Below are 23,000 nucleotides of genomic sequence, written 5' to 3' on the forward strand. Positions count from 1 at the left end.
TCTGTCTTGAAAACAGTATTGAACATCTTCATGTTTCTCCATTTGTAATAAAAGGTCAAAATGCTGAGGTCCTGCTTGGTCCTGTGTGTGACCCTGTCAGGTCCACCTTCTGACAAACTCTGAGCTCTGCCTCTCTATTTATCCCCGAGTTAATGACAGAAACTCCCCTCCCCGGAGTCTCTCTGCATGCAAACACACACGCACACAAATGAACAAACGGTTAGATAAACAAATAATTTATGGTGTAATGTATAACCGGATTGGATGTTCCTCTGCCCACCTAGCCTGTCCTTCAGTCTTACTGGTAGTTAGAGATGAGAGCAAAGGTACATTTTCTCAACTGATCATTTTAATGGGGAAATATATGGGGGGAAATATATGGGAATATATAGTATGGGAGATGTTCTGGTCACTCAAAGGCTATTTTACATGGGAAATAGGATAACTGTGCAGACTAACTGGTTTAGGTGATGTCAGTGCTCAGTTTGGACCATATTCCACAACCTCAGGAGACATGACCACATGTCAGCTGGCCAGTGTGTAGGAAAGTTGACAGTAGGGAAGTTGAAGTTGACATTTTGCAGCCCTATGAATTTAATCTGTTGTAATGGCCAGTTATATTATCTGATTAATGTGGTATTTAGTTTCCTGACAAAGGAACAAGCCAGTTGATCAGAATATATCATGGAGTATCAGCAATTGGTGTCTGTCTAGACAGAAAAAGACTTTGAAGTCAGATTTTGCAGTAAAATAAATTATATTGTTACTGTGTTTTGCCTTTGTAGAGCAGTATGGGGTATGCACTAGAGCACATGCAGTCAAAATGAATAATGGCATTACAAATGAACATTCCATAGACTGGCATTTGAAACTTCCATCTGAACTAAATTATGAATAGTACTTCTTCAAGTTGAGGGACACTGTCTCAGTTACATCATGGGGACAAATACTATTTGTCAGACATCAGAAGAACCACACTATATTCTGACCCAATCATCCCTTAATGTTGTTTTCCTTTTCTGGTGTGTTGTTTTCTCTGATTTAAACAAATAGACAAAATGTCATTTCCATTTCATTTGGTTGAATCAATCATCTCAAAAGCACTTATAAAAGAACATTTCTGGAAAAAAAATGACATCTTTTGGAATAATTCACGATTAGCCATTTAATGAAGATAGCCCTCAACAGCTTCAGCGTTAGCCCCCAGACCCTGGGCACAAGGACCACCTATAATACAAGTCTAAATACTGTACTGTAACAGTAAACAGTGTTATTGTGTGAATCAGGCTTCAGACAAACACTTTATAATAACATTCAGTAATAAAGCATTTACAGGCCTTTACAGTTTTATCACCATTTATTAATCATTACTCCCACATTTGTTAAATGTTACTACGCTAGGTATTCTCACATTTATAACTTTTAAATTATGTATTAGTCATTGGATTTTGTATATTTAAACCATTTACTAATCATTAGTACTAATCAAATATTTTTGCAGTCCCTAATCTAAAGTGAGAGCTATTTATTCTTCTGAAATGATTAATAAATGTTTTGAGTGACCAGGGTAATTTCTCACAATAAGTTGGACATGCCATTAGTAGACGATAAAGTTTCAAAATGACCAGGAGCATATCAAATGGTTAAAGAATAAGCACACAACAAAATACGTTTAAGGAAATATATCTGACATTCATTTCACAAATACTGTGGTTTAAGAACTATTGCAAAGATGTGAGGAAGTGTATTGCAAATATTTAGCTAAAGTTGTCAACCTCAAACTAATACACACAAGAGCTGGTCGGACTGGACAGTTTTTATCTAGTGGATTTTATTCCTTCATTACTACTGATATGTGATTGAAATGTAGAGGTATTTTTAGGTAGAAATTATTAATTTTTTTTTTTTAAATCACACAAAAATTATCAATGGAAATCAAATTTATCAATCCATGGAGGTCACATGAGGTCTAGCATTGTCTTGCATTAGGAGGAACCCAGGGCCAACAGCACCAGCATATGGTCTCACAAGGTGTCTGAGGATCTCATCTCGGTACCTAATGGCAGTCAGGCTACCTCTGGCGAGCACATGGAGGGCTGTGCGGCCCCCCAAAGAAATGCCACCCCACACCATGACTGATCCACTGCCAAACCGGTCATGCTGGAGGATGTTGCAGGCAGCAGAGCGTTCTCCACGGCGTCTCCAGACTGTCACGTGCTCAGTGTGAACCTGCTTTTATCTGTGAAGAGCACAGGGCGCCAGTGGCGAATTTGCCAATCTTGGTGTTCTCTGGAAAATGCCAAACGTCCTGCACGGTGTTGGGCTGTAAGCACAACCCCCAGCTGTGGACTTCGGGCCCTCATACCACCCTCATGGAGTCTGTTTCTGACCGTTTGAGCAGACACATGCACATTTGTGGCCTGCTGGAGGTAATTTTGCAGGGTTCTGGCAGTGCTCCTCCTGCTCCTCCTTGCACAAAGACAGAGGTAGCGGTCCTGCTGCTGGGTTGTTGCCCTCCTACGGCCTCCTCCACGTCACCTGATGTACTGGCCTGTCTCCTGGTAGCGCCTCCATACTCTGGACACTACACTGACAAGACACGGCAAACTTTCTTGCCACAGCTCACATTGATGTGCCATCCTGGATGAGCTGCACTACCGGAGCCACTTGTGTGGGTTGTAGACTCCGTCTCATGCTACCACTAGAGTGAAAACACCACCAGCATTCAAAAGTGACCAAAACATCAGCCAGGAAGCATAGGAACTGAGAAGTGGTCTGTGGTTATCACCTGCAGAACCACTCCTTTATTGGGGGTGTCTTGCTAATTGCCTATAACTTCCACCTGATGTCTATTCCATTTGCACAACAGCATGTGAAATTTATTGTCAATCAGTGTTGCTTCCTAAGTGGACAGTTTGATTTCACAGAAGTGTGATTGACTTGGAGTTACATTGTGTTGTTTAAGTGTTCCCTTTATTTTTTTGAGCAGTGTAGATGTATGTATGTCCTAACCTTAAAATATTTCCTGTGCTACAGTCTTTTAATCGCGGACTATTTTCAAACTTTGCTTTGTTTGGCTGCACTCTTACTGTGACTTTAAAAGGTACTAATCCTTTAACTGTAAATGTTCAGCAAGTTATGTATTTAGATATTGGTTCCATTGCCTTGTAAGCAGTCTAGGAACTGCTCAAATGAGTGACTGCAATCCACACTTTCACGTTTGCAGTGACAGGTCTACCAAAACCAATGTTAGCATTCTCAGACAAAAAACGGTAATTTACTCAGAATAGAGTGTGTCTGAAGTTACACACCACACTATTACAACAGTGCGGCTGTTTCAGAATAAATTATTAAATACATTTATTTTAACATCCTCCGTGTTGTGTAATTATTGTTTTACCATCGATATGCTCTTGCTTGGGTTACGCGCAATGCCGTCGGGGGTACGCCAAATAAAACTGTGATTCACATTTTTAAACAGACCATGTAGATTTTCCAATGGGGCTATATATTTGGGTGATGTTTTTTTTTTTTTTTAATCGCCTAAGTAGCCTCGTTTCACTGCCAAAAATAAAATTCAACCATCTAGTGTTCAGCGAAATAACAACACAATGTCAAATAGAGGTAGCCTCGTCAAATAATTAACATCCAATCACATTAACCGTTACTCTCTCGCGGGAATTGTAGCCAAACGTAGCTGCTGCTCATTCCGTTAACTCGAAAATTGATAAATGGCAACAAAAAAAAAGGTATGGCCACGTCCATAGAGGTATACATGGACAGATACTCCAATCTCCGCTGTGGAGCTTTGCAGCTCCTTCAGGGTTATCTTTGGTCTCATTGTTGCCTCTCTGATTAATGCCCTCCTTGCCTGGTCCATGAGTTTTGGTGGGCGGCCCTCTCTTGGTAGGTTTGCTGTGGTGCCATATTCCTTTCCATTTGTTTAAATAATGGATTTAACGATGCTCCGTGGGATGTTAAACGTTTCTGATATTTTTTTATTACCCAAACCTGATCTGTTCTCCACAACTTTGTCCCTGACCTGATCTTCATGGTGCCGCTTCCTTGGCGGTGACCCTTCCTTAGTGGTGGTGTTGCAGACTCTGGGGCCTTTCAGAACAGGTGAAAATATACTGAGATCACGTGACACTTCAATAAAGTCCACCTGTGTGTAATCTAACTAACTATGTGACTTCTGAAGGTAATTGATTGCACCATATCTTGTTTAGGGGCTTCATAGCAGAGGGGGTGAATACATATGCACTCACCACTTTTCCATATTATCATTATTATTTAAAAGAAAAATTCACTTCACCAATTTAGACTATTTTGTATATGTCCATTACATGAAAATCAAATAAAATATATTTAAATTACAGGTTGTAATGCAACAAACTAGGAAAAACCCCAAGGGGGTGGATGAATAATTTTGTACGGCACTGTACCACGGCTGTCAGCCAATTAGCATTCAGGGCTCGAAACATCCAGTTTATAATCCACAGTAAATGTAGAAACATATTATATTCTTATTTATCACAAGAGACACTCCAAAATAACAATACATTATTTACCATAATTTCTATTGGGCACAAAATAATCTGAACCACCGCCAAAACAAACTGCAAATGCATCCAGAAAGTTTGTAGTCACAAGCTTGATTTAGTCATTGCGTGCTAGCAATATGGTACTAAATACTAACATTGACTACTTTATTGTAAGAATCTTTAAAAAGTCTCAATCATTTTTACCCTTACCTTTTTGAGAAATTTGCATTAGTATAAAATAATATTTCGCAAATGTTCTAATTATTTATTTTATACATTCATTATTTCTCATCTTTATCAAGGCTGTCAATCATCTAGAACCCCACTGTACCTACTACTGTACATACATTCTCTCTATACACACACACCGCACCTATTGATATTCTGTCTATACACACCACGCTAATATATCTACTTGGTTATTTATTGATTTCTCGTTTGATTAATTGTGTTGTTGTATTGTATGTCCGATACTAGCTCCAACGGCGCAGTAGAATGTACATGACCATCTGATCATTTATCACTCCAGTGTTAATCTGCAAAATTGTATTATTCGCCTACCTCCTCATGCCTTTTGCACACATTGTATATAGACTGCCCATTTTTTTCTACTGTGTTATTGACTTGTTAATTGTTTACTCCATGTGTAACTCTGTGTTGTCTGTTCACACTGCTATGCTTTATCTTGGCCAGGTCGCAGTTGCAAATGAGAACTTGTTCTCAACTAGCCTACCTGGTTAAATAAAGGTGAAATAAAATAAAAAATAAAATAAATAAAAACAAGCGTTTTCCTGCACCTGCCATGAAACCTGCAGATCTGTGTACGTGACCAATATACGTTGATTTCTTTTCTTTTTTTAAATATAGTTTGTTGTTCTATCAGAATCCAGAGGGTTTTGATAGTACAACACTACTAGATACTGTATTGTCCATTTTACATGGAAATTAATTTAGAGACGTCGGCATACAAATACACAATAATATTACATGGCGTACGGAAAAACTGTAACGTTAGTACACAAGTCACACATGTACATATTCACAACATGCAGGGCTCTGTCATAATGACACATATCACTCTACCAATGAAAGGGGTCAAACACAAACAGGGTGAGTCACCATTGAGACCAGGATCTCATTTGCAGGGGAGCCCTATGAACATGAACATACAATAAATAATGTAACATTAATAAAAACAAAAACACTCAAAAACGGGCTGCAGATATTCTAGCAGTTAAAATGTTGGGCCAGGGATTTGAACCAAGGTCACTGGTTCAAATCACTGAGCCTAGGTGAAAAATGTTCTCTTAAGCAAGGCACTCAACCCTAATTGCTCCTGTAATTCACTCTGGGTAAGAGAATTTGCTAGATGACAAAAAAAATATATCAAATATATGATCCACTTTAGTCTGCATGATTCCTAAAGAGCATCTTACATCAGCAAAACTATCTGTGCTCGGTGACTGATGTCACTGGGACTATATGGTCTCTACTGGGTAAGTGGACAACTCTTTAATGATGTTAGTTTTGACTTGGTTAAGTTTCCGACACCAGAGGGTCCTGTTATCACCTGTATGCAAGGCTCTGGAACAATGAGGTCCAAAACTCTAAGGAATTCTACCAATTAAAGGTGTTGGAGACACAGAAATGCTTTCCTCCAGGGACCTAATAAGGCCCCAGAACAGCATAAACATTCAAAGTGAACCCGAGTTAGGGCTGTGGCTGTCATGACATTTTGTCAGCCGGTTATTGTCATGCCAAAGACTGCTGGTCTCACAGTAATTGACCGTTAATTAACATCAACACGTTTAGCATCTCCAGGCCTCAATGCATTTTATTTAACCTTTATTTAACTAGGCAGGTCAGTTAAGGGTAGCCTAGTGGTTAGAGCGTTGGACTAGTAACCGAAAGGTTGCAAGTTCATATCCCCGAGCTGACAAGGTACAAATCTGTCGTTCTGCCCCTGAACAGGCTGTTCCCAGGCCGTCATTGAAAATAAGAATTTGTTCTTAACTGACTTGACTAGTTAAATAAAGATATAAAAAATAAATTCTTATTTACAATGACACCCTAACCTGGCCAAACCCATACAAACTGCTGGAACATCTACTTTAAAAAAGTTGAATAAATCAATTTAATATACACCATCACAATAAAGAAAGAACCGAATAGGAGTTGTCCTACTGTATGCTATCTGTATGTGCGTCATGCCACAGGCTCTAGCCTTCTTCATTTAGCAGACAAGATATGCTTATAAGTCCAGTGGCACTAGTTTATAGTAAGAAGAATGTAATTGAACTGAATACAATAGAAGGGATATTTTTCCCATTCCGGAGCAATTGGCTATGTTGAGCGTAAAAGGGATACTTTGAAACAGGTCCGATACGCTAGAGTTATTTGGCAACTTTAGTTCGAATGTCTTAAATAATCAAAACATATATGGGCTGCATGATGCAACTATAGGTTATTGAGGATTTGAGAATGTAGAAAAAAAAAGAAGAAGCTTGCGCTGTGTTGCTTGCCTCAGTCTAACATGTCAAATGAGTTTAGATTTAGAATGACCCATCGGTCATAAACAGGGGCAGGGGAATAAAGACATCTCATCCATATGCACTTGAATAGTGGAAGGAGGCCACTATTTGAGGAGCATGCAGTGAAAGACAAAACAGTACATATTAAAAAATATATATATATTTTTTAAACAGTGTGCAGGTGTCACACCTACTCCCGCTAACCACCGGTCCTGGCAACCATCATTACGCACCCCTGGACTTTCCTTTATTTATTCCGCAATCGCCAGGCACTATTGGTTGGTTTTCATGTTCAGTACGCTTCTCCTGTTCTGTTCATTTGCCTTTCATCATTGTTATTAAAAAGCCTCCTTCCGCACCTGCTCCCTGCCTATACGTGACAGCAGGTGAGGTTCGAAGCTAAAAAGGGCATATGTGAAATCCACATTACAAATATGAGTACAACAAAAATGTCTGTTCAATCAGTTAACGCATATCACTTATAAATTGTACATGATATACTCAGTATACAATAGATATCGTATTGATTGTGTGTGTGGAGAGTTAAGACTACATGGGGGGATTATTGGGTAGTTTGGTTCATCAGACTGACCTCCAGTCTTCACTTTAGGTTTTTGAGAGCTGATAAGGTCTTGGTAATGTGAAGATAAGAGTAGATATTCTGCCCAAACTCTGTATTCCATAGGCTCTGCAACCCCGTTTCTGAATTTACCCAGTTTGGGAAAGCTAGTGAACTCTGTGCGAGAACATTGATAGTAACATGTTTTCACAACAAAAAATATTTCATTAAACTGTTGCCAGCCCCTCTCTCTGTGCACTGGGGAAAGGAAGGAAGGAGAGAGAGGAAAATATGGAAATGTATGGTGGTGAGATATTCTGTAGCAAAAGGTAATGTGTCAGCCTATGAAAAAGTTTAATCCATATTAGGAGTCTACTCAAAGTCAAATTCACTATAAATTGTAGGCATAGCTGCACAATCAATGAACCAACAACATCGTCTAGGCCTACACGTTTTCTCCTAGACTCATGAATGGAACTTTTGAAGCATAGAATAAGGTAACCAGTCCATCTAGTATGCATAATAATAATAATACAGTCCACACTCAAAGTGATTAGCAGACCCAACCAAGCCGCACTGCTTCTTAACACAGCGCGCCTCCAACCTGGAAGCCAGCCGCACCAATGTGTCGGAGGAAACACCTGGCTACCTTGGTTGGCGCGCACTGCACCCGGCCCGCCACAGGAGTCGCCGGTGCGCGATGAGACAAGCCACACTCAAAAGGTGAATAGTAGAATTTGTTTAATAATAGGCTAGACAAAATCTTTTTATGCAGGATTCTTGACCAGTGCAAGGTGGACTTGTTCAGGGGAAGGTTGAACTGAGGGTGTCCTAATGGATTTTTTAATATATATATTTTTTAAGTTTACCATAAATTTAACTAGGAAAGTTAGTTAACCCAGACAACACTGGGCCAATTGTGCGTCGTCCTATGGGTCTTCTGATTACAGCCTCCGGATCAAACTCGGGTCTGTAGTAATGCTCTAGACCGGTGTGCAACTCAAAAAAATTGAATAAAATGTATTTGTCACATACACATGGTTAGCAGATGTTAATGCGAGTGTAGGGAAATGCTTGTGCTTCTAGTTCCAACAATGCAATAATAACCAACAAGTAATCTAACAATTCCAAAACTACTACACAGTCTGATGGCCTTGAGATAGAAGCTGTTTTTCAGTCTCTCGGTCCCTGCTTTGATGAACCTGTACTGACCTCGCCTTCTGGATGATAGCGGGGTGAACAGGCAGTGGCTAGGGTGGTTGTTGTCCTTGATGATCTTTATGGCCTTCCTGTGACATCGGGTGGTGGAGGTGTCCTGGAGGGCAGGTAGTTTGCCCCCGGTGATGCGTTGTGCAGACCTCACTACCCTCTGGAGAGCCTTACGGTTGTAGGAGGAGCACTTGCCGTACCAGGCGGTGATACAGCCCGACAGGATGCTCTCGATATATATATTGTGTATATACTGTGACAAGCCAAATTTCTTCAGCCTCCTGAGGTTGAAGAGGCGCTGCTGCGCCTTCTTCACGACGCTGTCTGTGTGGGTGGACCAATTCAGCTCCCTCTGCTGTTTCCTTAAGTCCACAATCATCTCCTTTGTTTTTGACGTTGAGTGTGAGGTTACTTACCTGACACCACACTCCGAGGGCCCTCACCTCCTCCCTGTAGGCCATCTCGTCGTTGTTGGTAATCAAGCCTACCACAGTCGTGTCGTCCGCAAACTTGATGATTGATGATTGAGTTGGAGACGTGCATGGCCGCGCAGTCGTGGGTGAACAGGGAGTACAGGAGAGGGCTCAGAACGCACCCTTGTGGGGCCCCCAGTGTTGAGGATCAGCGGGGTGGAGATGTTGTTACCTACCCTCACCACTTGGGGGCGGCCCGTCAGGAAGTCCAGTACCCAGTTGCACAGGGTGGGGTCGAGACCCAGGGTCTCGAGCTTGATGACGAGTTGAGGGTACTATGGGTTTAAATGCTGAGCTATAGTCAATGAACAGCATTCTCACATAGGTATTCCTCTTGTCCAGATGGGTTAGGGCAGTGTGCAGTGTGGTTGAGATTGCATCGTCTGTGGACCTATTTAGGCGGTAAGCAAATTGGTGTGGGTCTAGGGTGGAGGTGATATGGTCCTTGACTAGTCTCTCAAAGCAATTCATGATGACGGAAGTGAGTGCTACGGGGCGGTCGTCGTTTAGTTCAGTTACCTTAGCTTTCTTGGGAACAGGGACAATGGTGGCCCTCTTGAAGCATGTGGGAACAGCAGACTGGGATAAAGATTGATTGAATATGTCCGTAAACACACCAGCCAGCTGGTCTGCGCATGCTCTGAGGGCGCGGCTGGGGATGCCATCTGGGCCTGCAGCCTTGCGAGGGTTAACACGTTTAAATGTTTTACTCACATCGGCTGCAGTGAAGGAGAGTCCGCAGGTTTTGGTAGCGGGCCGTGTCAGTGGCACTGTATTGTCCTCAAAGCGGGCAAAAAGGTTATTTAGTCTGTCTGGGAGCAAGACATCCTGGTCCGTGACGGGGCTGGTTTTCTTTTTGTAACCCGTGATTGACTGTAGACCCTGCCACATACCTCGTGTCTGAGCCGTTTAATTGCGACTCCAATTTGTCTCTATACTGACGCTTAGCTTGTTTGATTGCCTTGCGGAGGGAATAGATACACTGTTTGTATTCGGTCATGTTTCCGGTCACCTTGCCCTGGTTAAAAGCAGTGGTTCGCGCTTTCAGTTTCACGCGAATGCTGCCATCAATCCACGGTTTCTGGTTTGGGAATGTTTTAGTCATTGCTATGGGAACGACATCATCAATGCACTTTCTAATGAACTCGCTCACCGAATCAGCGTATTCGTCAATGTTGTTGTTGGAAGCAATGCGGAACATATCCCAATCCACGTGATCGAAGCAGTCTTGAAGCGTGGAATCAGATTGGTCGGGAGCCCAATCAGGCCTTCACGGTCAAATTGCTGCAAAGAAACCACTATTGAAGGACACCAATAAGAAGAGACTTGCTTTGGCCAAGAAACACGAGCAATGGACTTTAGACTGGTGGAAATCTGTCCTTTGGTCTGATGAGTCCGCTTCCACTGGATGTCACCAGTCTTTGGAATTTGGTTGATGTTATTCCTTTGTGCAATGAAAAAGTACAGCCATCTTGGATCAGGGTAACGTTATGTGTACTGTTTGAGAGTTGCGGAAGACTAGAAAAGTAGCGTTAGTTTGTGATCCTCCTGTATTGAAAACAGATAGACCTGTCTTCAATTTGATTGATTATTAACGTTTAAAAATACCTAAAGTTGTATTACAAAAGAAGTTTGAAATGTTTTTGCAAAGTTTACAGGTAACTTGAGATATTTTGTAGTGACGTTGCGCAAATTGGAAGCTGTTTTTTAATTAATCGAACAAAAGGACCATTTGTGATGTTTATGGGACATATTGGAGTGCCAACAAAAGAAGCTCGTCAAAGGTAAGGCATGATTTATATTTCTGCGTTTTGTGTGGTGCCTGCAGGGTTGAAATATGCTATTCTCTCTTTGTTTACTGTTGTGCTATCATCAGATAATAGCTTCTTATGCTTTCGCTGAAAAGCCTTTTTTGAAATCTGACATGTTGGCTGGATTCACAACGAGTGTGCTTTAATTTGGTATCTTACATGTGTGATTTAATGTTAGAGTTAGAATTTTATTTGAATTTGGTGCTCTGCATTTTCTCTGGCAATTGGCCAGGTGGGACATTTGCGTCCCGCCTATCCCAGAGAGGTTTTAACCTCTCACGTTCCATCTCGCTGTCTTAGCTAGGCCGAATACACTTTAGCTAGTCAGCAGAGCAGTAGATCAAATAATGGTTGTTTTACTTAGCCTAGATAATTGTTTGTACAGTATGTTGACAATGGTGTCTATTTCAGACCTTATGGCATTTAAAGGGGAGAAGACCATTAAGTCTGGCCATGTGGTCTTCAAGACTGTGTGGAAGACCACATGGTCTTTGTTGTGCACTTTGTATATTAATGACATAGGAAACACTTGTAGCATTCATCTCTATGCAGATGACAATTTTGTATTCCTGTTGCCGCGCCTCAGTGCAGCAGGCCATTCGTGAACTTCAGCATGACTTTGAAATCAATTCAGAAATCCCTTACAGATCTTAAATTAGTGTTAAATAAAAGTAAAAACAAGCTCATGCTGTTCTCTAGGTCACGAAATGTTGACCCTGAGGACCTGCATATGTGCGCTATAAATGGAGCTCGTTTCTCAATAGAAGTACCTGGGTGCCTGGCTTGATGACAAGTTATCCTTCGTAACGCAGGTAAAAAAAAAAAAGTATAAAAAAATGTAAACTTGACTAAGAAGCTAAGATCCAAGACGTTTCTTTTATATGTAGAAATAAATCATGCCTTAATATTAAAAACAGGAGAAAGGTTGTTCAAGAAACACTTCTCCCTGTTTTGGATTTTTGGTGATATTGTTTACATGCATGCGGCAACCTCTGTTTAAAATCCATCGGGACGCAGTCTACCATTCAGCAAAACTTTTTATCACGGGGGACAATTTTAGGACTCATCATTGTAGTCTGTATATAACACGTGGGATGGACCTCTGTCTGTAAGAAGAGAGCTGCATTCTCTTATTTATTTACAAAGCAATCTGACAGAAACTCCCCCTATATGTAACTTAATTTATTAAGTCTAGAATCATAAGTTACCAAACTCGTTCACAGGAATGGATAACATTAGAGATCCCTTGTTTCCACAGATTTAGGAAAACACGCATTTTGTTTTTTGCCCAATTTGTGGAACAATCTGCAGAGTTCACTGCAGTTAGATGTGCTGGTGTCACTCAGACAGAGGATCTCAATCAATATTGTAAACTATGTAGTTGAATGTGTTTGCTTTTATTATTTTTGTTAATTGTGTGCCGAATTATATTGTTTTATACACATGTATGTTTTTATTGTAATGTGTACAGGGTTTAAGTTTGAGCAACTTATAAAACAGTGTGTTCTATACAGCTGTCAACATTCTACAAAGAGCCAATGATCAAATCAAATGTATTTATATAGCCCTTCGTACAACAGCTGATATCTCAAAGTGCTGTACAGAAACCCAGCCTAAAACCCCAAACAGCAAGCAATGCAGGTGTAGAAGCACGATGATATAACCATTAACCAGATTTCCCTGGATAACAGACTTCGATTAATGAAAACTCAGTTCTAGAATGTTGTCATTGATGAGAATGAATCTAATATATATATATGTACTTAGTTTAGACATCTAGCCTGTATTGTAATTTACCAGAGACAAATCTTCAAGGACACAGTATTTAGTTATTCAGTGGTACATGCATTGTCTTGATTTATAGGATCCTTCCCATTAAATGATTGGTATGTTAAATAATAAAATCCCAAGTTGTAAATGTAAATATATATATTCTACAGCTATAATGTAATCAATCATTCTCTCTACCACATATGAATGGCTCCATGGAGCTCAAAAGTGGAGCCATGCAGCCTTTTTAGCTGTTCACAATATCGGCCATACGGATGTAGAATGCGAGTGGAGGAAGCCAGCCGTGCCCAACCAGGTGCAGTCAATGGACCTTTACCTGACCAAAGACTACAACAGTCTGTCACGAGATCGTTAGTGGGTAAGGAACCATCTCCGGGGCAGGTTCAGTTGAATGGCATGTCTCGTTGAACCTGAGCCAGAACAATCGCTACCCTCGCTGTCATCCCTGTCAGTGCCTGATATTGTTTAAAAAAACAAGGGCACCTGGGGCATGCAGATATCCTGGCTGGCGTGGCGTTGTCGGTGGAGCAGCAGGAAACCGTTGGACAGCGCACCATTCCCAACTGGTACACCATGAGGAGAGGGAGGTTGACGACAGCAATGATGGAGCAGTGGTAAGGACTAAAAAATAAAAAATACACGGCCCTGAATTAATACCGGTATATAGTAAAACACTGTATACCGCCCAGCCCTAGTGCTGCACCTCCTCAGTTTCATTCAGAACTCACATTGAATTTTATCACGGGCACAGTGGGATTTTTTTTCATCTGTGATGTTTACATTATGTCTTACCCCCAGAGTGAGAGAGTACATCACTTCCAGCAGATCTGTCACGCCCTGACCGTAGAGAGCCTTTTAATGTCTCTATTTGGTTTGGTATGGGTGTGATTTGGGGTGGGCATTCTATGTTTTGGCCGAGTATGGCTCTCAATCGGGGACAGCTGTCTATCGTTGTCTCTGATTGGGAATCATACTTAGGTATTACTTTTTCCCCTCCTTTCTTTGTGGGAAGTTGACTTTGTTTAGGGCACATAGCTTTATGGTTTGTTTTGTAGTGTTTATTGTCGACGTCATAATAATAAAGAATATGTACGCTCACCACGTTGCACCTTGGTCCTCCTCCTTCAACAGCTGTGACAAGATCTCCTTGCTGAGGCTGGTGTTGATCATGCACTGCTTCTCATGGTGAGCGCCTGATGTTCCACATGTCACGCCTCCTGTCTAAAACACGAGGAAAAGGGGACAAAGTCCAAATGTTGATGCATCTACAGATTCAATGACTGAGTCAACACAAACATTGGCGCATACACATGCATACACACGATAACATATGCACTATACATACACATGGATTTAGTACTGTAGACGTGTGGTAGTGGTGGAGTAGGGGCCTGAGGGGGCACAGTGTGTGAAATCTGAATGTATTGTAATGTTTTTAAACTTGTATAAACTGCTTTAAATTTCGCCGGACCCCAGGAAGAGTACCTGCTGCTTTGGCAGCAGCTAATGGGAATCCATTATAATTTTAAATGTTTTACACAATATTGTATATTTTATGAGTTACTGACCTGTCTGTCCACAGGCTCGATCTGCTGTCGTCTCCACAACCGGATCACACTGCCACAGGATGTCCATGCACCGGATAGCCTGAGGGATTCACTCCTGTTGGACTGGAAAACAAAGAGACATTTGGTCAGTGGTAGGTATTTTTCCAATGCTGTATCACCATCTTTATCTGGAAAGAAAAAAAGCGTTGTTTATTGCACTCACCACTCAATCCTATTTGTTTGTTCTTGTTTCCCAATACACAGTCTGGATCTTCCTCATCCACCATGATGGATGAACTACCTACTCTGGTAAATACAGCGCCATCTCTCTTTCCCACTGGTAAATGGCAGCTACAGACTCGAGTGTTGTCACTGGGTTTCCGGTCCGTCCATCTGAAAGACAAAACAAATAAGTTACTTTTACTAGCTAAGTTAATTCCAAAGAAAAAATGGTAACATCTATATTAAAATGCCATAACCCACATACTTGACTGTAGAAAACTATCAAAAAGACTGGACTTTGGTCTATCTGCACATCTAAAATCCTACTATGTGGATGAGACATTTCTGCTAGAATGGAGGAATTATCTGGAATGCTCAACTAGACGATCAGGGCAGTCTAGGTTGCTATTGTCCCCGAAGAGGTGAATCAAATCAAATCAATCAAATTTATTTATATAGCCCTTCGTACATCAGCTGATATCTCAAAGTGCTGTACAGAAACCCAGCCTAAAACCCCAAACAGCAAACAATGCAGGTGTAAAAATACTTTGCGTGAAGTATTGCAATGAGCTAAAAGACTGTACTTCTGATTGTAATTCTCAAGAGGAAAGTTAAAACCCTCAGCCTTAAGGTCATTGATGACCAACAGTTATATGGGGATCGTCTGAAAGTTGAACAGCAATTAGGGATTTAACAAGGATATTGGGTACCGGCTAGCAGACCACGATTTCTACATTCAGGTCCTAAATCTGTGGCATGCGATGTTTGTGAAGGAAAAATGTCACTGCTGTGTCAGGCTAATTTGGCATATTGTCTACTAGTCCCGTCTGATAAGTACTAGCCTGCGGCTAGATTAATTTCCATCCCTGCAGACATTTCTTACTGACTTTACAGGTCGTTTGATTAATCATGTAACGTTACAGCAGTTGCACTTGTGGAACAAAACCGTGTCTGTGTTTTGTATGGGGAAAACATTGAGCCCACAGGTGCTTTGTGAGCTAGCCAGCCAACTTTAGCTAATGTGACTAACTAGCAACCAAAGTGCCCAACTAGCTAGCCCACCCGGCGACATTAGCTAGATAATTAGTTAACATTAACTCACATTTAAATTAGTGTAGTCAGACTTCCAAGTGGTGACATGCTAACCAACTATCATTGCCATGTTATCAAGCAAAGTCAAATCACACGAACCGTGAATTAAAGTTAATTAGCTAGCTAAATATCCTTTCACTGATGGGCTAACGCTAGCTAGCATGTTCACATTTAGAAAAGTAGCTGGCTAGCTCACTAAAGACTGGTTAATAAAAAGTCCACAAAAGTCCATTATGCTGGTTCTTTGTAAATAAGGCAACGTGCGTTACATATCAGCTTCATAAGCACCTAGTTTACCACAGATCTTTGACCTAACCAAATGTGCTTGTTAGCATATAGCAAACAGGGCTTACCTTATCACACAGCTCTAGCGATGCCTCTCACTTAGAGGTTGGAAAACGATAATGTACATGTGCTTATTGGAGTAGCGGTTACAATCCGGTAACGTTACATAGCACAGAACCATCCTTGCTCCTGGTCGACGGAGAGACCTAAGGTAAGCTAGTTATCTACAAAGGCAGAGGGTAACTTAATAAATTATAGTAATTTAAAGACGTTTAGGTAGCAAGCGATATACACACGAGAAACTAAAACGCCTATAATATCTGTTTCTTGCTAGGCTACTTGTCGAGGAGTTTGCGTGGAGAACTGTGACTTGAGGGTTTGACGTCATACTTTGCGACAAGATGTGTAGTTCTTTATGAAAGTCCCATTGGCATTTCATTTTGGGAGGTAATTACACGTGAATATATTGATACAATTTACCATGTCTGAGAGATTTGCGCGGTTATCAAAATGTCGTGCCAGGTTAAGCCAATATGAAACACAGAGTTTATATGAAATAGTTCTAAAATCCCAGACGCAAAAATTAATGTTGAAAAAAATATTAGAACCATTTCCGGGGTTTACCGCTAGGTTTTATGGGTATAATGACTGATACTATTGTACTCAATGTATTGTAGGTGTAGGACTATTATTATTATTATTATACCTTTATTTCAACAAGGAACACAGACTGAGACCAAGGTCTCTTTTACAGCTGGGCCCTGCGTATACATGTTTACACATATAGTTTAGGTACAATGATTAAGAAACTACACAAGACAACAACAAAAAACGATCACAGATAACACAAAAAAATACAGCAAAAATACAGTAGCAGACACATTTACACAAAGGTTATTCCCCTAACAGGCTATTCCCCTAACAGGTTATTCCCCTAACAGCAGGAGAACTTGCATTGCCCGAAACAGTTACAAGCAATACAAAAATAAAAATCCTCCAATAAATATTTAAAATGAGCGACAGGGAGACAAGAGTCAAGATTATGTTTAGTCTGCAAGGCTATTCCATAGGCAAGGAGCGTAACTGGAAAAAGCAGCCATACCCAAATCTGTGGAAACCACATGGGCCTCAAGTGTAAACCATGCTTGAGACCTGGTTTTAGGAATTCTAAATCAAATATTGATGAGTGATGATACATTTACATTTACATTTAAGTCATTTAGCAGACGCTCTTATCCAGAGCGACTTACAAATTGGTGCATTCACCTTATGACATCCAGTGGAACAGCCACTTTACAATAGTGCATCTAAATCTTTTAAGGGGGGGGGGTGAGAAGGATTACTTTATCCTATCCTAGGTATTCCTTAAAGAGGTGGGGTTTCAGGTGTCTCCGGAAGGTGGTGATTGACTCCGCTGTCCTGGCGTCGTGAGGGAGTTTGTTCCAGCATTGGGGGGCCAGAGCAGCGAACAGTTTTGACTGGGCTGAGCGGGAACTGTACTTCCTCAGTGGTAGGGAGGCGAGCAGGCCAGAGGTGGATGAACGCAGTGCCCTTGTTTGGGTGTAGGGCCTGATCAGAGCCTGGAGGTACTGAGGTGCCGTTCTCCTCACAGCTCCGTAGGCAAGCACCATGGTCTTGTAGCGGATGCGAGCTTCAACTGGAAGCCAGTGGAGAGAGCGGAGGAGCGGGGTGACGTGAGAGAACTTGGGAAGGTTGAACACCAGAAGGGCGGCGGCGTTCTGGATGAGTTGTAGGGGTTTAATGGCACAGGCAGGGAGCCCAGCCAACAGCGAGTTGCAGTAATCCAGACGGGAGATGACAAGTGCCTGGATTAGGACCTGCGCCGCTTCCTGTGTGAGGCAGGGTCGTACTCTGCGGATGTTGTAGAGCATGAACCTACAGGAACGGGCCACCGCCTTGATGTTATTTGAGAACGACATGGTGTTGTCCAGGATCACGCCAAGGTTCTTAGCGCTCTGGGAGGAGGACACAATGGAGTTGTCAACCGTGATGGCGAGATCATGGAACGGGCAGTCCTTCCCCGGGAGGAAGAGCAGCTCCGTCTTGCCGAGGTTCAGCTTGAGGTGGTGATCCGTCATCCACACTGATATGTCTGCCAGACATGCAGAGATGCGATTCGCCACCTGGTCATCAGAGGGGGGAAAGGAGAAGATTAATTGTGTGTCGTCTGCATAGCAATGATAGGAGAGACCATGTGAGGTTATGACAGAGCCAAGTGACTTGGTGTATAGCGAGAATAGGAGAGGGCCTAGAACAGAGCCCTGGGGACACCAGTGGTGAGAGCACGTGGTGAGGAGACAGATTCTCGCCACGCCACCTGGTAGGAGCGACCTGTCAGGTAGGACGCAATCCAAGCGTGGGCCGCGCCGGAGATGCCCAACTCGGAGAGGGTGGAGAGGAGGATCTGATGGTTCACAGTATCGAAGGCAGCCGATAGGTCTAGAAGGATGAGAGCAGAGGAGAGAGAGTTAGCTTTAGCAGTGCGGAGCGCCTCCGTGATACAGAGAAGAGCAGTCTCAGTTGAATAACTAGTCTTGAAACCTGACTGATTTGGATCAAGAAGGTCATTCTGAGAGAGATAGCGGGAGAGCTGGCCAAGGACGGCACGTTCAAGAGTTTTGGAGAGAAAAGAAAGAAGGGATACTGGTCTGTAGTTGTTGACATCGGAGGGATCGAGTGTAGGTTTTTTCAGAAGGGGTGCAACTCTCGCTCTCTTGAAGACGGAAGGGACGTAGCCAGCGGTCAGGGATGAGTTGATGAGCGAGGTGAGGTAAGGGAGAAGGTCTCCGGAAATGGTCTGGAGAAGAGAGGAGGGGATAGGGTCAAGCGGGCAGGTTGTTGGGCGGCCGGCCGTCACAAGACGCGAGATTTCATCTGGAGAGAGAGGGAGAAAGAGGTCAGAGCACAGGGTAGGGCAGTGTGAGCAGAACCAGCGGTGTCGTTTGACTTAGCAGACGAGGATCGGATGTCGTCGACCTTCTTTTCAAAATGGTTGACGAAGTCATCTGCAGAGAGGGGGGGGAGGAGGATTCAGGAGGGAGGAGAAGGTGGCAAAGAGCTTCCTAGGGTTAGAGGCAGATGCTTGGAATTTAGAGTGGTAGAAAGTGGCTTTAGCAGCAGAGACAGAAGAGGAAAATGTAGAGAGGAGGGAGTGAAAGGATGCCAGGTCCGCAGGGAGGCGAGTTTTCCTCCATTTCCGCTCGGCTGCCCGGAGCCCTGTTCTGTGAGCTCGCAATGAGTCGTCGAGCCACGGAGCGGGGAGGGGAGGACCGAGCCGGCCTGGAGGATAGGGGACATAGAGAGTCAAAGGATGCAGAAAGGGAGGAGAGGAGGGTTGAGGAGGCAGAATCAGGAGATAGGTTGGAGAAGGTTTGAGCAGAGGGAAGAGATGATAGGATGGAAGAGGAGAGAGTAGCGGGGGAGAGAGAGCGAAGGTTGGGACGGCGCGATACCATCCGAGTAGGGGCAGTGTGGGAAGTGTTGGATGAGAGCGAGAGGGAAAAGGATACAAGGTAGTGGTCGGAGACTTGGAGGGGAGTTGCAATGAGGTTAGTGGAAGAACAGCATCTAGTAAAGATGAGGTCGAGCGTATTGCCTGCCTTGTGAGTAGGGGGAAGGTGAGAGGGTGAGGTCAAAAGAGGAGAGGAGTGGAAAGAAGGAGGCAGAGAGGAATGAGTCAAAGGTAGACGTGGGGAGGTTAAAGTCGCCCAGAACTGTGAGAGGTGAGCCGTCCTCAGGAAAGGAGCTTATCAAGGCATCAAGCTCATTGATGAACTCTCCGAGGAACCTGGAGGGCGATAAATGATAAGGATGTTAAGCTTGAAAGGGCTGGTAACTGTGACAGCATGGAATTCAAAGGAGGCGATAGAGAGATGGGTAAGGGAGAAAGAGAGAATGACCACTTGGGAGAGATGAGGATCCCGGTGCCACCACCCCGCTGACCAGAAGCTCTCGGGGTGTGCGAGAACACGTGGGCGGACGAAGAGAGAGCAGTAGGAGTAGCAGTGTTATCTGTGGTGATCCATGTTTCCGTCAGTGCCAAGAAGTCGAGGGACTGGAGGGAGGCATAGGCTGAGATGAACTCTGCCTTGTTGGCCGCAGATCGGCAGTTCCAGAGGCTACCGGAGACCTGGAACTCCACGTGGGTCGTGCGCGCTGGGACCACCAGATTAGGGTGCGCTGCGGCCACGCGGTGTGGAGCGTTTGTATGGTCTGTGCAGAGAGGAGAGAACAGGGATAGACAGACACATAGTTGACAGGCTACAGAAGAGGCTACGCTAATGCAAAGGAGATTGGAATGACAAGTGGACTACACGTCTCGAATGTTCAGAAAGTTAAGCTTACGTAGCAAGAATCTTATTGACTAAAATGATTAAAATGATACAGTACTGCTGAAGTAGGCTAGCTGGCAGTGGCTGCGTTGTTGACTTTGTAGGCTAGCTGGCAGTGGCTGCGTTGTTGACACTACACTAATCAAGTCGTTCCGTTGAGTGTAATAGTTTCTACAGTGCTGCTATTCGGGGGCTAGCTGGCTAGCTAGCAGTGTTGATTACGTTACGTTACGTTGCGTTAAAAGAACGACAATGGCTGGCTAGGTAACCTAGAAAATCGCTCTAGACTACACAATTATCTTTGATACAAAGACGGCTATGTAGCTAGCTATGTAGCTAGCTACGATCAAACAAATCAAACCGTTGTACTGTAATGAAATGAAATGAAAATGTGATACTACCTGTGGAGCGAAGCGGAATGCGACCGGGTTGTTGAGTGCGGAAGTTCTATTCAGTAGACGTTGGCTAGCTGTTGGCTAGCTAGCAGTGTCTCCTACGTTAAGGACGACAAATAGCTGGCTAGCTAACCTCGGTAAATTAAGATAATCACTCTAAAACTACACACTCTAAACTACACAATTATCTTGGATACGAAGACAGCAAAGACAACTATGTAGCTAGCTAACACTACACTAATCAAGTCGTTCAGTTGAGTGTAATAGTTTCTACAGTGCTGCTATTCGGTAGACGGTGGACGTTTGCTAGCTGGCTAGCTGCTGGGCAGATAGCAGTGTAGACTACGTTAGGACGACGAAATACGATAATTACGCAATTATCTTTGATACAATGACGGCTATGTAGCTAGCTAAGAAGAAATTGCTAAGATTAGACAAATCAAACCGTTGTACTATAATGAAATGTAATGAAATGTAATGAAGAGTTATACTACCTGCGGACCGAAGTGCGGATGCGACCGCTCGCTGTAATATCTTAAAATATGTCTCCAAAAGTGATCATGCTTGGTGAGCCGTTGAAGCGATAGACCACATGACCGTGTCATCAGCATATAAATGAATTTGACACTTTCTTATCTCATCACAGATATTGTTTATGTAGAGAGTGAACAGTAATGGACCAAGTATAGAACCTTGTGGGACCCCTTTAACCAACTCCAATGGCTCCGACTGGATGCCGTCTACTCTAACAGCCTGACTTCTATCCTTTAGATATTCATGAAACCAACAACAGGAATCCAATCCCAGTCCTATTGACGACAGCTACCCAACAGTATTGCATGGTCTACAGTGTCAAAAGCTTTAGATAGATCTATCTTTAGATCTAGGGCATTAGTAATATCATTTACAACACGTACAGTGGCCGTAATAGTACTGTGTTTAGGTCTGAAGCCAGATTGATTACTATGAAGAGTATTGTTAACAGTTAAAAAAGATTGTAGTTGCCTGTTCACCAGTGACTCTAGAAGTTTAGCCAAACAGGAGAGCTTAGAGATGAACCGATAATTATCCAATTCACTACCATCACCTCCCTTGAGGAGTGGTAAAACAAAAGCTGTTTTCCAAGATTTAGGAATCTTTCCTACGACAAATGTTTGATTAAAGATATGCGTCACTACACCAGCAATAACAGGTGCCGCACACTTGAGTAAATATGGATCCAGATGGTCAGCGCCTAATGATTTCTTAGAATCTATAGCAGATAGTGCAGATAAGACCTCATCTTCTGTGACTTTTTGAAAATTAAAAACCGGCTTACTGTTTTCCACATCAGCTGAAGGCAGAGGGACTGAAACAATAGACCGGTCAGGATCACGTTGGCCATTTTTTCTTTCAAAAAGCAGATATAAAATGTTTATTAAAAACATCACAAACTTCTGTTCGGTCACTGATGATCCCAGATTCCGATGTAATTTGCTTCGGCAGGGAAGTCAAGGAGTTTCCAGTTTTCCAGAATTTAGCGGGATCACCAGCAGACTCTGTCAGAGCATCAAGAAAATACCTATATTTAGCCTTTTTTATTCCTCCAGTCCATTTATTTCTCAATTGCCTAAAAAGCAGCCAATCAGCTGTTGCACCAGTTTTCCTCGCCAAGGCCCATGCTCGATTCTTTTGCAGAAAAAGGATTTAAAAATCACAGGAGAACCAAGGATTAGTTCGATTTTTTTTAACCCTAAGTCGCTTTAACAGGGCGATCAGCCATAAAGGTAAAAATTGATGAAAAGAAAGAGAACACTAAAACATTATGCAGTTTACGGATAAAATCTCTGAATAATTAAGGTCATGGATAAAGGCTTGCTCTGAGAAGTGTTTATAGTTTCTCTTTAGAATAATACGGGGGTCAGGGTTTTTTAGCCTAGTATCTCTGATACATGCAGTAGGGCAGTGGTCACTGATGTCATTAGCAAATAACCCACAAGCTATGTACTTGTGAGGTGTATTTGTTAAGATAAGGTCTATTAATGTAGATGGGGTCTTTTGGATTAGGACGGGTAGATATAGTTATTAGTTGAGTAAGATTTAGTTCGTTACAAATGTCTTTTAATTTAAACGATGCTGGCATTAGCCAGTCAAGATTGAGATCTCCGATAATCAATAATTCAGAGTTTGCAAAGTTAGACATTAACTCA

General features: G+C 42.6%; 1 protein-coding gene across 1 annotated transcript in view; it reads right to left on the reverse strand.

The window, feature by feature from the left end:
* Positions 1-23,000, reverse strand: part of LOC115125953 (trace amine-associated receptor 13c-like) — a 28,836-nt gene that overhangs the window by 1,308 nt on the left and 4,528 nt on the right. Inside the window, exons 2-5 of the mRNA XM_065017571.1 lie at positions 14,825-14,858; positions 14,487-14,588; positions 14,028-14,139; positions 13,402-13,539 (exon numbers count right to left, since the gene is read on the reverse strand). Of these exons, the coding sequence (XP_064873643.1) occupies positions 13,402-13,539; positions 14,028-14,139; positions 14,487-14,588; positions 14,825-14,858 (386 nt within the window). The remainder of the gene's footprint in view (positions 1-13,401; positions 13,540-14,027; positions 14,140-14,486; positions 14,589-14,824; positions 14,859-23,000) is intronic.

This window comes from Oncorhynchus nerka, linkage group LG1, assembly GCF_034236695.1.
Source record: "Oncorhynchus nerka isolate Pitt River linkage group LG1, Oner_Uvic_2.0, whole genome shotgun sequence".
Classification (NCBI taxonomy): domain Eukaryota; kingdom Metazoa; phylum Chordata; class Actinopteri; order Salmoniformes; family Salmonidae; genus Oncorhynchus; species Oncorhynchus nerka.